This window comes from Pristiophorus japonicus, chromosome 14, assembly GCF_044704955.1.
Source record: "Pristiophorus japonicus isolate sPriJap1 chromosome 14, sPriJap1.hap1, whole genome shotgun sequence".
Lineage (NCBI taxonomy): Eukaryota > Metazoa > Chordata > Chondrichthyes > Pristiophoridae > Pristiophorus > Pristiophorus japonicus.
The window spans coordinates 173,165,999-173,182,268 of NC_091990.1; the positions used below are offsets into that span (position 1 = coordinate 173,165,999).

General features: G+C 46.0%; 1 protein-coding gene across 1 annotated transcript in view; it reads left to right on the forward strand.

The window, feature by feature from the left end:
• eps8l2 (EPS8 signaling adaptor L2) overlaps nucleotides 1–16,270 on the forward strand; it is a 257,881-nt gene that overhangs the window by 218,227 nt on the left and 23,384 nt on the right. The window contains exons 14-15 of the mRNA XM_070899849.1: nucleotides 1,155–1,189; nucleotides 7,701–7,812. Coding sequence (XP_070755950.1) covers nucleotides 1,155–1,189; nucleotides 7,701–7,812 — 147 coding nt within the window. The remainder of the gene's footprint in view (nucleotides 1–1,154; nucleotides 1,190–7,700; nucleotides 7,813–16,270) is intronic.

The following is a 16,270-nucleotide window of genomic DNA, read 5'->3' on the forward strand; positions in this document are numbered from 1 at the left end:
GCTATCTAACCTGTTCTCTCCAGGAATGATGACTGACTCAAGTGGGATTAAGCCCAGACTGCTGTCAACTAAGCCAAACTGCCTTTGTTATTGTAGTTAAGCAGTGCGCTGGTGGTAAAATATATTGTTATTAATCTTTTCGCAGTCTTGCTGCAGTTGTACAGGGCCTTGGTGAGGCCACACCTTGAATATTGTGTATAGCTTTGGTCTTCTAATCTGAGGAAGGACATTCTTGCTATTGAGGGAGTGCAGCGAAGGTTCACCAGACTGATTCCCGGAATGGCAGGACTGACATATGAAGAAAGACTGGATCGACTAGGCTTATATTCACTGGAATTTAGAAGAATGAGAGGGGATCTCATAGAAACACATAAAATTCTGACGGGACTGGACAGGTTAGATGCAGGAAGAATGTTCCCGATGTTGGGGAAGTCCAGAACCAGGGGTCACAGTCTAAGGGTAATGGGTAAGCCATTTAGGACTGAGATGAGGAGAAATTTCTTCCCTCAGAAAATTGTGAACCTGTGGAATTCTCTATCACAAAGTTGTTGAGGCCAATGCGTTAGATATATTCAAAAGGGAGTTAGATGTGACCCTTATGGCTAAAGGGATCAAGGGGTATGGAGAGAAAGCAGGAATGGGGTACTGAAGTTGCATGATAAGCCATGATCATATTGAATGGTGGTGCAGGCTCGAAGGGCCGAATGGCCTACTCCTGCACCTATTTTCTACGTTTCTATGTTTCTATGTTTCTGTGCATGTACTTTGCCAAAATCCAAATCAGGACCTTGGAGTGGGATTATGACTTGAGTATAAGGATTTACTTTTTCGATATTGAAAATTCATCAAAAGCATTACTAACCTCAATAACTATTGTCTCCATATCTCGAGTCACAAAATAAGTGGAATTATTATTTTTTTTTTTAAAAAGGTTTTGGTGTGTGATTTCAGCTTTACATCTTCTGGACAACCCACTCAAAAACACTATCCAGTCCAAAACTGGACTGTCTTCACTGCTTCTCGACCCAAATGTGATCTTCATACTGTATCCAAACTCATATTTAGTCTTCACACTGTCCCTAGATCCAAATACAATCTTCATATTATATATAACCCATATAACGTTTTCTTCCGATTTTCTTTTTGTCTTTCAGCACTCAACGATGCCAAGCTTCCCTCCGCCCAATGGGTATGCATACTGTAACACATCATTCAAGCGAGGCCAGATTGCTCAACAGAATATCGCAGTGGATGCTTTTAAACAGAGTGTTAGTCGGCATGTAGTTAGGTAACTGGTATTAGCATGCTGTGGAGAACTGGTACAATGTGCATTCTCTTTCCCTCCTGCTGGTCAGACTGTATGGAGACTTCACCTGCACTAAGTGGAAGCTCCCTAATCCACAAAACTTAACAGGTTTCTCAATTCCATCATCCTTTTTTGCAGCTTTCTAGTCTGAAGCCTTATTATCCTTTTTTTATCTGTTGCATTTTTTTTTTATGATAAATTTAAAGAGTTGATTGAAAATGCCCACTACTCTGTAATCTATCACTTTAGCGCTGGAAATTTTGGCTGTAGGATTATAGGAGCTCAGTTGCACACCCTATTTGTGACTGGGAGGTTCTGGGGGCGAGGGGAGGTGCGGAGGGGGGAAGGGGGGAAGGGGGGGAGGGGGCAGGGGGAAGCAGGAAGGAGGAAGGAAAAGAATGACTCCTGACCCTGTTCCATCACGCCACCTAGTGGTCAGCTGAAGAGCATATTGGCCAAGACCTAGGATCAGGTCATGGGGCCCTTCAGGAACCAAATTGTTGAAATATTTCCAAACCAGAGAGCAGTTTTGTGTTGAGAAGTTATGTCCACTGGAAATGGGTCATTTCATTTTACTTAAGACACTATTTTATTGATACCGGCTCACTGTTAGCAGGAGCCCGACTTCCAAAGTTGGCTGCAGCAGAGTTAAAAAACCACAGGGGTTACCCAACTGGCCATATAATCAATGTGAAGGTCACAGTCTGGGCTGTGGGTACCAGACCCTTTATGTCCTACACCCACTCTGTGATGCAATTTAGCACAAGGCCACTCCCCCTCCCCGATATCAACGGCCAAACGAACACCCGCCGTGAGACGCAGGTCAGGGAACCGCCCTGCGAACACAAGTCCCCTCCCCGATACCCACGGCCATTTGTTCCAGCTGCTGCCGCTCCTCACTTAGAATCCGGGGCCGCCCATTTAAAACTGAGATGAGGAGAAATTTCTTCTCTGAGGGTTGTAAATCTGTGGAATTTGCTGCCTCAGAGAGCTGTGGAAGCTGGAACATTGAATAAATTTAAGACAGAAATAGACAGTTTCTTAAACGATAAGGGGTTATGGGGAGCAGGCGGGGAAGTGGAGCTGAGTCCATGAACAGATCAGCCATGATCGTATTAAATGGCGGAGCAGGCTCGAGGGGCCGTATGGCCTACTCCTGCTTCTATTTCTTATGTTTTTATGTAATACAAAAGTGGCTTTAGAACTATTTGAATGATCAGAGAGACTCTTCCATTCATCTGTTGAACCCATCTCCGAGAGTTGAAAAATCAGTGTCCCAGTGCCTCATAGTTCCCAGTTCCCATCACATTAGAATATAAATGGATTATTTGCTAAGGAGAATGTTTGATCATTGAGAAACCAGAAAGAACCACAAAATAATTCTCCATTTAAAAATTGCAGAGACTGAAACCTCTTTCAGGACTTCTTTCCAGGGAGTGACCTACAGTTTAGATACTGGCTTTGTGCTGACATTTCTATATTTTTCCCCTTCGTTGATTACCTGTATTCTCACTCAAATATAATGTGCTGCACTTGACCTGGTTCAGATCCTCCGACTGTTTCGGTCGATGTACACTGGTTTCAATCCCTGCACAAATCAAAGTGCCCAACTCAAGGGAAGAAAACCATTCAATACACAGTACTGCTGATGTGCAGTATAAAAATACCGCACTGGAAAGACAGAATAAGTTTATTTCTCTAAAACTTCTGTTTAAATGACAATCAAGGCTTTACTGTATTAGGACCCCGTGTAAGTGCCCCATTATCAATATATGGGAATTGGACACAGTCCCACTGGAGCCTTCCTGTCACTATTAGTCTGTCACAGTCACGATGAAAATTCAGTATCACTGTACTGCATTGGAGACCATCCTATCTTCATGTTTCTGTCACTATGTTAGAGTCTGCCACTGTGCTCAGAGCCATATTGCAACCACATTAGATTCTGGTGTGTTCCCATCAGAGCCCACCATATTCAAATTCACCGCTGTGGCATTTTAGCCGTGAGTCTCGCCATGTCTCACCTTTCCCCGACACTCCGTAAAGCCTGGTCTTGATATTTTTTTTATCTCTCTGTCAAACATGAAGGTGTTATTTTCATTACTATCCTTTGTTCTTTTGGGACAATTCTTCTCTCATTCTTCTACGCAATATATAGCTAACCAGGAGCAATAGAAAAGATGCAAGTGGTTCTGTTCTGACTTCATTAGCATGAACTCTCACTTTGTAGTGTATTCATCTGATCTTTTAAATCTTTGGTTATGATTGTACTGCCTTTTTAAATACTTTGGCTCAGATTTTTCCCATGGGAACACATGCATGGTTGTGACACTGTCTGTCGCAGAGTTTAGTTGGATGTGCCTTTAAGTGGCTAGAGACATTCGGCCTTACAGACTAGATACTGCAAGGGCATCAATCAAAAAGCAATTGTCAATAAGGCCCACTTTTAACCCCGGGATCGTTTTGGGCGGGTGGACCATATGTGAGCTTAAAACTCTCCCACTGCTCCAGAAATTAGGCCACAAATATTTGAACTCTGGGGACACATTTAAATCCCGCTGGCTGACTTGCTATGGCGGTCACATGGAAAATCACATGGTCTGGAGGCTGCCTGCCGACAGTGGGTAGATGTTGGGCCCGGACTCGGGGCGGGGGGGCGGGGGGCCTGTCCCGTCGGGTTCTTGTGCCCTGGAAGCAGGAGTTGGGGAGGGGCATGGGGAAGTCTTCATCAGGAGATACCATGGCTCTGTTTAGGCCACTTGCCCCGAATCCTCTTCCCTGCCATTTTCCTCTGGCAGGAGAGCCACTGTGGCTTCCTGCTCAGCCTGTCGAGTTAAAATTGCAGTTGGCTCCCACAGCCATCAGAGACCCAACGTGCGCTTGTAAAAGAGGACCCTGCTGCCTTTGGGCAAGTATCCTTGCCGTCTGCTCAGTCGAGCAGGTTAAAATCAGCAACCGACGGCTCCAGGGTGGGTAAAAAACCTGTGCAGTTTTAACTGCCCACCCAATTTCTGCCATATGTGGAAGGGTTAAAATCGCCCTTTGAACTGCAACAACAACCAAGGCCTAACAAAAACAACACGCAGGACGTAGATTTAATTTGCGAATATTTAGTGTCACACTGGGCAACACACTCATACCTTTGACTGCTGCAGTAATCTATGCTTCAACTCTGAAATCATTGGGCGATGTACCGGAGCACTAACTTCCTGTTCTGAGGTGCCGTTTGACACCCATGATCCCACAGGTGCAGAGTTATTGAACTCAATGAGGGAAGTGCAGAGTGGGATCTAGTTGCTTCTCCACAGAAGGACACATTTGAGGGAGAGTCCTCCCATGTTGCTCTTGTGCACATATTGCATGAGCAGAACTGGCAGAGTCCTGGAGGCAGGTAGTCACCCTCTTTGTGATATAGAAAGATAGAAAGTAGGTGCAGGAGTAGGCCATTCGGCCCTTCGAGCCTGCACCACCATTCAATATGATCATGCCTAATCATGCAACTTCAGTATCCCATTCCTGCTTTGTCTCCCTACCCCTTGATCCCTTTAGCCGTAAGGGCCACATCTAACACCCTTTTGAATATATCTAATGAACTGGCCTCAACAACTTTCTGTGGTAGAGAATTCCACAGGTTCACAATGCACTGAGTGAAGAAGTTTCTCCTCATCTCGGTCCTAAATGGCTTACACCTTATCCTTAGACTGTGACCCCTGGTTCTGGACTTCCCCAACATCGGGAACATTCTTCCTGCATCTAACCTGTCCAATCCCATCAGAATTTTATATGTTTGTATGAGATCCCCTCTCATTCTTCTAAATTCCAGTGAATATAAGCCTAGTCGATCCAGTCTTTCTTCATATGGCAGTCCTGCCATCCCAGAAATCAGTCTGGTGAACCTTCGCTGCATTGCCTCAATAGCAAGAATGTCCTTCCTCAGATTAGGAGACCAAAACTGTACACACTATTCCAGGTGAGGCCTCACCAAGACCCTGTACAACTGCAGTAAGACCTCCCTGCTCCTATACTCAAATCCTCTCGCTATGAAGGCCAGCATGCCATTTGCCTTCTTTACCGCTTGCTGTGACAGTTGATAAGTGATGTCGTTAGACCAAGAATGGTAAAAAGGAGAACAATACCCCAGTAAAGAAGTTGCCTTATCGCCAACAAAACATATCTATCGATTGGCATGGATTCCATTGGAAATATGGTTATTTTTATACAGCATGAAGTCAGGAGCCTTTGTTCCTTCCATGTCAGTATTGGATCCTGCAGCACCCGAGGAACAATATGAGCCGGTGTGTTTTATTAAAGTGAAAAGGATTATAATTTGCAGAATTTCTAACGGTGGTTGGGTTTCATTAGCAGCATTTATTTAACCGTGCTTTGCATGCTGGTGCTGCCCTGCTTCAAACGATCAGTTTTCCACAGCCCTGCAGTTACTTGTACACTTACCAGATAATGAAAGATTAACCAATATTAACCAATATAACATGTTGTTTTAAATGTAGTCTTAAGTTGACGGCTTTTATGTTAGTTTGAGAAGTTGAACGTGTTTTTAACGTGGTCAAGGGCCTTTTCCTGTGTAGTAGTAAGCGATATAGATCAGAGCAGATGTGCTGAGCTAGCTGGACTTAACCAGGGAGATGTTCAATTGGCCTCAGTGTCTCTGGGCTAAGGAAAGGAAAATGGGCCTGGATCCCTGATCACTGTCCTGTGACCCTTGCTGGAAATGACATGAATGTGAAAGTCAGGTGGGGGCAGGATTTGGCTCAGTTGGTATTCCCCCAAGGGGAAATGTCTTGCCAAACCTTACTGCCTAAGTTGGCACATTGCTTAGGGCAGCTCGTCACCTTAGAACCGTACCCCAGCAAGGAATCACCATTCTTCTGAGGACATTTTTTGAGAGTTTCATTCCAAGTGGATCAATGTCCGTCCCACCCGCCCACCTGGTAGTAGGCGCTGATACTGGATGCTTCATCTACCTTCTGACTCCACTAGAGGGTAGGTGAAGCATTCCAGTAAGCTGGTTGTTCATTGGCTGCTATTTAACCTGCGCTGTATTTACTGTTTGATGAAGTGAACTAACACGATGATGAATCGTGAGTGTGGTAACGTATCACAATTATAATTTTTGTGTTTGCAATAAGAGAAGCCTACTTATTAGAAAGCCTAAGTATGATATATAGCAGTCAAATTTCATCCCTTTGCTATCAACTAATTTCAAAAAGACAGCATCTTCATGAAAAAGTACATAGCAAACCTGTATTTTTGTATTGGGAATTGAGAATTATCAATGGAACAGTGCCCCATTATCAGCCCAATGATGTTATACGCAGGTGATGTGTGTTTACAAAGGACATCGTTCTCAATAGTCCTGCTTGTTTAGGGGCAATTCTGCACAAGTAATTCAAAAACCGTTCTAATTGTATTCCAGTATTTAAACAGTGTTACCTTATCATCACATTAATAAATATAGAGGAGCACCTGGATTTAAAAATATTATATGGAATATAGCACATAACCAGAAGCGATTACATGGTATGGATTAAGATAGTTTAGGTATGTGGTAGTGAGTTACTGACTGGGGCCTAATTGAGGGGTTTGCATTGTGTATTTATCTCTCTTAAATTTGATAAAGTAATAGTTATATTAATAAGATTCACATTCAGAGATGGTCTTCATCTTTTGAGTTAGATAGAAAAGTGATCAGTGCAAGATTTTATTGGAGTGGCTGAAGCACACAATATTATCACTTGCATTGAAAACATGAATGTAAACAATTGGCAGGCCTTGTGTTTAATCTAAGGGACACTATGCAAATGACACAAAGTTGGGGAGCAGCGTGGTAACAGTAAATTTGAATTCAAGCTTTCTGTGAGAAAAGGCCTCTTGTCACCATGGCTATTTGGAGTGTTTCTAACACCAGTTGATTGCCACGATATTTCTACTGGTGAAAACTCGCAGTGCTGGGGAAAGGAATGTCTATTCTTGTGGACACCGTTTCCTTGTCAGCAATAGTGCTCGGTGGTCCTTGAGCCAATGGCAACCAAATCTTCTGACCAGCATCCCTTGTGTCCTGATGAAAGTTTACCTCAAACTCCAGGTACAAGGAAGTGTCGGAAAGGGATTACAAGGCAGATGAGGAGATATCTGAATAGTGCTGACTTGTTTTTTTTCCCATAATTTGCTATCTATTGCTATTGCTGAAGATAATGCTAGGCAAGGGCTAAAGATAAAACCAACGTGTAATTTCACATCACCAGCATACACAGGACAAATATCTCCAGGTTTTCGGCCTTATTATCCACTTTTTGATAATGATTACATGCCCCGACCATAGAACACTGCATGTGATGTTTAGAATTGTTGCCTGTTTTTTTTTTTCTTTCAATAGAAATTATGAGGCACAAGGGATCCAGCAACCAAAAAAATATGTTCAGATTGTGTATGACTTTGTGGCAAGGAACGCCAATGAACTCTCTGTCCTGAAGGATGAGATATTGGAGGTGAGAAACTGTTTTTTCTTTCTTTCGGGTAGCATGTGTGTGTCTGTGTGCCTGTGTGTGTGTGTGTGTGTGGGTGTGTCTGTGTGTGTCTGTGTGTGCGCCTGTGTGTGTGTGTGTGTGTGCCTGTGTGTGTGTGTACAGTTGGCAGGGCATCCCTGAAGAGCAGGCCTTATGTTTAACCTAAGGGACGTTACTCAAATTGACACAAAGTTGGGGAGCAGTATGGTAACAGTAAGTTTGAATTCAAGCTTTCTATGGGAATAGGCCTCTTGTCGCCATGGTTATTTGGACTATCTCTAATACCAGTCGATCTTACAAAGGCCTTTGACACTGTCAACCATGAGGGTCTATGGAGCGTCCTCCTTCATTTCGGATGCCCCCAAAGGTTTGTCAACATCCTTCGCCTGCTCCACGACGACATGCGGGCCATGATCCTTCCCAGCGGATCCGTTACAAACCCAATCCACATCCGGACCGGGGTCAAACAGGGCTGCGTGATCACCCCAACCTTCTTCTCAATCTTCCTTGCCACCATGCTCCACCTCACAGTCAACAAGCTCCCCCCTGGAGTGGAACTAAACTAAAGAACCAGTGGGAAGCTGTTTAACCTGTGCCACCTCCAGGCCAGGTCCAAGATCACCTCAACCTCTGTCACTGAGCTACAGTACGCAGATGATGCCTGTGTCTGCGCACTTTCTGAGGCTGAACGCCAGGATATAGTCGATGTATTCATCAAAGCATATGAAAACATGGACCTTACGCTTAACATCCCTAAGACAAAGGCCCTCCACCAGCCTGTCCTCGCCGCACAGCACTGCTCCTCAGTCATCAAGATTCACAGCGCAGCCCTCGATAACATGGACCACTTCCCATACCTCGGGAGCCTCTTATCAACAAAAGCAGACATTGGTGCAGAGATTTAACATCGTTGCCAGCGCAGCCTTCGGCCGCCTAAGGAAAAGAGTGTTCGAAGACCAGGTCCTCAAATCTACCACCAAGCTCATGGTCTACAGGGCTGTAGTAATACCCGCCCTCCTGTATGGATCAGAGACATGGACCATGTACAGAAGACACCTCAAGTTGCTGGAGATATATCACCAACGATGTCTCCGCAAAATCCTACAAATCCCCTGGGAGGACAGGCGCACCAACATCAGTGTCCTCGCCCAGGCCAACATCCCCAGCATTGAAGCACTGACCACACTCGATCAGCTTTGCTGGGCAGGCCACATAGTTCGCATGCCAGACATGAGACTCCCTCAACAAATGCTCTATGAGGAGCTCCTTCACGGCAAATGAGCCAAAGGTGGGCAGCAGAAACGTTACAAGGACACCCTCAAAGCCTCCCTCTGATAAAATGCGACATCCCCACTGACACCTGGAAGTGCCTGGCTGAAGACTGCCCTGGATGGAGGAAGTGCATCCGGGAGGGCGCTGAGTACCTCGAGTCTCATTGCTGAGAGCATGCAGAAACCAAGCGCAGGCAGCAGAAAGAGCGTGCGGTAAATCAGTCCCACCTACCCCTTCCCTCAACGAATGTCTGTCCCACCTGTGACAGGGACTGTGGCTCTCGTATTGGACTGTTCAGCCACCTAAGGACTCATTTTAAGAGTGGAAGCAAGTCTTCCTCGATTCCGAGGGACTGCCTATGATGATGATGTGTGTGTGCGCCTGTGTGTGTGCGTGTGTATGTGCGTGTGTGTGTATGTGCCTGTATTTGTGTGTGCAAATCTGTGTGTGTGTATTTGTGTGTGTGTGTGTATTTGTGTGTGTGTGTGTATTTGTGTGTGTGTGCGTATTTGTGTGTGTGTGTGTGCGTATTTGTGTGTGTGTGTGTGCGTATTTGTGTGTGTGTGTGTGCGTATTTGTGTGTGTGTGTGTGCGTATTTGTGTGTGTATTTGTGTGTGTATTTGTGTGTGTGTGTGTGTGTGCCCGTGTGTGCCCGTGTGCCCGTGTGTGTGTGTGTGTGTATGTGTGTGATTTAATTACTCCTGCTATCTAATCGAGATGCAGAAGGCAATGACCCTCACTGGGGTACAGTCCCACTGGTCCCAGAAACCATCTTGACCCTCGCCGAAGTGGCCGTTTTTAATGCCTGAAAGCCATCAAGCGAAGGAACTCCAGGCGTTTTTTTCTCCTTTTCCTAGTTCACACGTACTGGGGCCAATTGTTGCACCCCAGCTGTTGAGTTCAACGAACTCAGTAAAACCTGGACTCGCCTCATCTGAGTGACTCAGTGTCAGAATATGTGTTATAGTTACCCACTGGGTGGGCTCTGTTTAAGCAGTTTGCAACTATCCTGTGACTCCCTTGATTTTGATTATAACCTTGAAATCACGTAAGGTTGCTGAATATTCTGTTTTACTTTGGAGCTTGTGTGCAAATGATTGGTGTTTAGTTCTGACCCTGTTCCCACACAGGCGGCAGCTGCCAGTCTGCTCCATATCTTTCACGTACATTTTCATCCATGAAAAACGATTAACAATTGCAATGTTACAACTACAGGATTGTTGAGAAGGAATATGTCGTTGATTTTCGGTGATTGTTTGACTCCAATTTGCACTATTGGCCAGCTAATAACTATCCTACTTGGGGAAAGTTAGTGGGGTCCCCTTGGGGATCAAGATGGCTCCAAGATTTCTCACCTGTCACCGGACGGTCAGAATCAAGTCAATCCCAGGATCGACACACATGTGCTTTCCAGGAAGGGTTACTTGGTAGAAATCAGAGGTAGAAACCATAGCTGAATCTCCCCTCTGTCATGTATCCTACATGGTTACGGCTTGTACTATTACAAGGTGTGCCACCAGAGGGCACCGCAGTGGGAGACGTAGGTTACCTGTACAGGTGTGCCTGGCCTAGTATAAAAGGCAGGCCACCAGGTGTGATCCTCACTCTGGAGTTATCAATAAAGGACTAAGGTCACTACAGTTCAAGTACAACACATTGCCTCTTGGAGTCATTATCAGAGCATCTAAAGACGTAACACCCTCCTTTTCCTGCAGGGTGAGTTGTAGTACAACTGATCCCACTGGGACCAGCAAATTCTTGCAGAGTGAAAACTGAACAATAGAGGCTGGAAATTGTCCTCGACTCCGGTTGGGGCGGATAATCCAAATTAAATGGACAATTAGTGCCAGAAGAGATGGGGCAGAAAATGGATTGAATTTGGCCCTTTTGTTGTAAAAAATGAACGGGTTGGTGTTGGGGATGGGAGAGGAGCGGAAAAGAGTAGGGAGCAGGGCAGAAGGTGGGTGGTGTGATTAAGCACCGGGCTGCGCATGACGGCGCGATGCGGATGTACCACGTCGCACTGATGAGTAGCAACGACCCTCCCCTTCAGTTAAAAAGGAGGGACGCTGCGAGGCCGAGTGAGGCCTCCGTGCCACCCACTGGGCCACCAGGGAAGGGTTAACCCGGGCCTGTCGGCAGCCCAGCACGGCCGAACCGGCGGCCGCTATCGTCGGCCAGCTTCCCACCGCACGAAACTGTCAGTAGCACCGACCAGCGGTGGCCGCCCTCCCGTGGGACAATTTCCCCCACCGGGACGGTAAAGAGGTCGGAGCGCCGGGCGGGGCGAAATGTTGGGGCGCGGCGGAAATCCGTTTATACCGCCCCCGGTCCAGGGGGCAATTGTGGACGGGGTCGCACCCTCGGCCTGCCCCCAGTCAGTAAGGCCTTACCGCCCCGTTACTGCCTCATAATAATCAGCCTTAAAAAATGGGGCAATTTCGGACCCATAATCTTCTGGTCTTTGGGAGGTGACTTTGCAACCTACTCCAAATCTGGCTCACATTCTACCTCGCCCCACCACTCTTCTGTCTAGTTCACTTATCCCCTCGCTATCTGTCTTTCTCCATCGACTTTGGTCCACCCTTTCTCTCCCCCATCTGGTTCCTCTGCGTTCTCTCTCTCTCATTCGCTCTGACTCTTTCTCCCTCTCCCTCCTTTTCTCATTCCCTCTTCTAGAAACTACGGCCCCAAGTTTCCACATGATTTGCTCCTGATTTTTAGGAGCAACTGGTGTAGAACGGAGTATCTTAGAAATCGGAATTCTTGACATTTAGTTTGCTCCAGTTCTAGTCAGTTAGAACAGTTTCACTTTGGAACAGAATTTCTTTTTCAAAAGGGGGCGTGTCCGGCCACTTACGCCTGATTTCAAAGTTTCGTGAGTGAAAACTTACTCCAAACTAACTTAGAATGGAGTAAGTGAAGATTTTTGTACGCTCGAAAAAACCTTGTCTACACTTTAGAAAATCAGGCGTAGGTTACAAATCAGGCGTAGGGAACGGGGGGGGGGGGGGGGGGGAAGGGGGGAAGGGAAGTCATTAAATTCTACAATCAATCCTTAGTTATACTTATACAAATATTACACAAATAAATCCAACCTGAATAAAAATTTATAAGCAAAGAAAAGATTAAATAAACCATGTTCCTACCTGTGTGAAAGTGCTTCAGGCAGGCCTTTCATGTTGGAGACAGGCAGCGGTGTGGGGTCAGTGTCTCGACGGCAGCGGCAGCAAGCTTCGAGCTGAGCTGCAGTGCTTGAGGCAGGCCTTCATTCTCTTCGTGGCTGGCCGCGAAGAAGCAGCACCGGACGGACCCGAGGCCATTCGGCCATGAGATATCAGCGGCGTCAGTGGCTGGCCGGCAGCCAAAGAATCAGCGGACCGATGTGAGGCCATTCGGCCATGAGATATCAGCGGCGTCAGTGGCTGGCCGGCAGCCAAAGAATCAGCAGCGGACGGACGTGAGGCTATTCGGCCATAGGATATCAGCGGCGTCAGTGGCTGGCCGGCAGCCGAAGAATCAGCAGCAGACGGACGTGAGGCTATTCGGCCATAGGATATCAGCGGCGTCAGTGGCTGGCCGGCAGCCGAAGATACAGCAGCAGCCTTCGAGCTGTGAGGGGGACTGAGGCCATTTGGACAGGGAGAGGCAGCCACATCGACAGTTTTATATTTAAATTTGCAGAATGGGTGCTGCATTGTCAACACCACATATTATTGCAAAGTTGAATTGGCATTCTTATTTTTCCAAACACATAGTCCTTAATTTGCATGCACCAATGCAGCACCGGTTCTGCAAGTTTAGCAGTGAAAAGCTGAACTCACTGATTTCAGCAGGTGATTTATTCAGCAGTGCTGCTAAAAGGACTCCCTCACACACAGAAATATCAAAAAAAATTAAATTACAAGCCTTTGCAGGGGTCCAAGAAACAAATCTTCACTTTTTCTGCAGTATTTTTTAAAATGGCCGAGTGTCAATGTTTGTGTGAGACTGCGCGTGTGCGCACGCTCCAACGCGCATGCGCAGGGTTGCCGGCACCACGAAGGCTAATTTAAATTGTACCCGCCCCCTGCTACTTAGAAAATCGGCGCGAGTGTTAGACTCCGCCCCCTGCTGCGATGAGTGCGCCGCGCCAAGCGGACATCGAGCTCCAAGGAGCTCGAGAATATCGGACTTTGTTTTAGGCGCAGTTTTCGGCGCGAAAAGCAGGCGCCCAGCTCGGAGGTGCGCCGTTTTAGCCGCGGCACGAAACTTGGGGCCATAGAAACATAGAAAATAGGTGCAGGAGTAGGCCATTCGGCCCTTCGAGCCTGCACCGCCATTCAATGAGTTCATGGCTGAACATGCAACCTCAGTACCCCATTCCTGCTTTCTCGCCATACCCCTTGATCCCCCGAGTAGTAAGGACTTCATCTAACTCCTTTTTGAAAATATTTAGTGAATTGGCCTCAACAACTTTCTGTGGTAGAAAATTCCACAGGTTCACCACTCTCTGGGTGAAGAAGTTTCTCCTCATCTCGGTCCTAAATGGCTTACCCCTTATCCTTAGACTATGACCCCTGGTTCTGGACTTCCCCAACATTGGGAACATTCTTCCTGCATCTAACGTGTCTAAACCCATCAGAATTTTAAACCTTTCTATGAGATCCCCTCTCATTCTTCTGAACTCCAGTGAATACAAGCCCAGTTGATCCAGTCTTTCTTGATATGTCAGTCCCGCCATCCCGGGAATCAGTCTGGTGAACCTTCGTTGCACTCCCTCAATAGCAAGAATGTCCTTCCTCAAGTTAGGAGACCAAAACTGTACACAATACTCCAGGTGTGGCCTCACCAAGGCCATGTACAACTGTAGCAATACCTCATTGCCCCTGTACTCAAATCTCCTCGCTATGAAGGCCAACATACCATTTGCTTTCTTCACTGCCTGCTGTACCTGCATGCCAACCTTCAATGACTGATGTACCATGACACCCAGGTCTCGTTGTACTTCTCCTTTTCCCAATCTGTCACCATTCAGATAATAGTCTGTCTCTCTGTTTTTACCACCAAAGTGGATAACCTCACATTTATCCACATTATACTTCATCTGCCATGCATTTGCCCACTCACCAAACCTATCTGCAGCCTCATAGCATCCTCCTCGCAGCTCACACTGCCACCCAACTGAGTGTCATCCGCAAATTTGGAGATACTACATTTAATCCCCTGGTCCAAATCATTAATGTACAATGTAAACAGCTGGGGCCCCAGCACAGAACCTTGCGGTACCCCACTAGTCACTGCCTGCCATTCTGAAAAGTACCCATTTACTCCTACTCTTTGCTTCCTGTCTGACAACCAGTTCTCAATCCATGTCAGCACACTACCCCCAATCCCATGTGCTTTAACTTTGCACATTAATCTCTTGTGTGGGACCTTGTCGAAAGCCTTCTGAAAGTCCAAATATACCACATCAACTGGTTCTCCCTTGTCCACTCTACTGGAAACATCCTCAAAAAATTCCAGAAGATTTGTCAAGCATGATTTCCCTTTCACAAATCCATGCTGACTTGGACCTATCATGTCACTTCTTTCCAAATGCGCTGCTATGACATCCTTAATAATTGATTCCATCATTTTACCCACTACTTAGGTCAGGCTGACCGATCTATAATTCCCTGTTTTCTCTCTCCCTCCTTTTTTAAAAAGTGGGGTTACATTGGCTATCCTCCACTCGATAGGAACTGATCCAGAGTCTATGGAATGTTGGAAAATGACTGTCAATGCATCCGCTATTTCCAAGGCCACCTCCTTAAGTACTCTGGGATGCAGTCCATCAGGCCCTGGGGATTTATCAGCCTTCAATCCCATCAATTTCCCCAACACAATTTCCCGACTAATAAGGATTTCCCTCAGGTCCTCCTTCTTACTAGACCCTCTGACCCCTTTTATATCCGGAAGGTTGTTTGTGTCCTCCTTAGTGAATACCGATCCAAAGTACTTGTTCAATTGGTCTGCCATTTCTTTGTTCCCCGTTATGACTTCCCCTGATTCTGACTGCAGGGGACCTACATTTGTCTTTACTAACCTTTTTCTCTTTACACATCTATAGAAACTTTTGCAGTCCATCTTAATATTCCCTGCAAGCTTCCTCTCGTACTCCATTTTCCCTGCCCTAATCAAACCCTTTGTCCTCCTCTGCTGAGTTCTAAATTTCTCCCAGTCCCCAGGTTCGTTGCTATTTCTGGCCAATTTGTATGCCACTTTCTTGGCTTTAATACTATCCCTGATTTCCCTTGATAGCCACGGTTGAGCCATCTTCCCTTTATTATTTTTACGCCAGACAGGGATGTACAATTGTTGTAGTTCATCCATGCGGTCTCTAAATGTCTGCCATTGCCCATCCACTGTCATCCCCTTAAGTATCATTTGCCCATTTATCCTAGCCAATTCACGCCTCATACCTTTAAAGTTACCCTTCTTTAAGTTCGGACCATGGTCTCTGAATTAACTGTTTCATTCTCCATCCTAATTTAGAATTCCACCATATTATGGTCACTCTGCCCCAAGGGGCCTCACACAACGAGATTACTAATTAATCCTCTCTCATTACACAACACCCAGTCTAAGATGGCCTCCCCCCTAGTTGGTTCCTCGACATATTGGTCTAGAAAACCATTCCTTATGCAGTCCAGGAAATCCTCCTCCACCGTATTGCTTCCAGTTTGGTTAGCCCAATCTATATGTTTATTAAAGTCACCCATGATAATTGCTGCAGCTTTATTGCATGCACCCCTAATTTCCTGTTTGATGCTCTCCCCAACATCACTACTATTGTTTGGAGGTCTGTACACAACTCCCACTAACGTTTTTTGCCCTTTGGTGTTCTGCAGCTCTACCCATATAGATTCCACATCATCCAAGCTAATGTCCTTCCTAACTATTGCATTAATCTCCTCTTTAACCAGCAATGCTACCCCACCTCCTTTTCCTTTTATTCTATCCTTCCTGAATGTTGAATACCCATGGATGTTGAGTTCCCAGCCCTGATCATCCTGGAGCCACGTCTCCGTAATCTCAGTCACATCATATCCGTTAACATCTATTTGCACAGTTAATTCATCCACTTTATTGCGGATACTCCTTGCATTAAGACACAAAGCCTTCAGGCTTGTTTTTTTAACACCC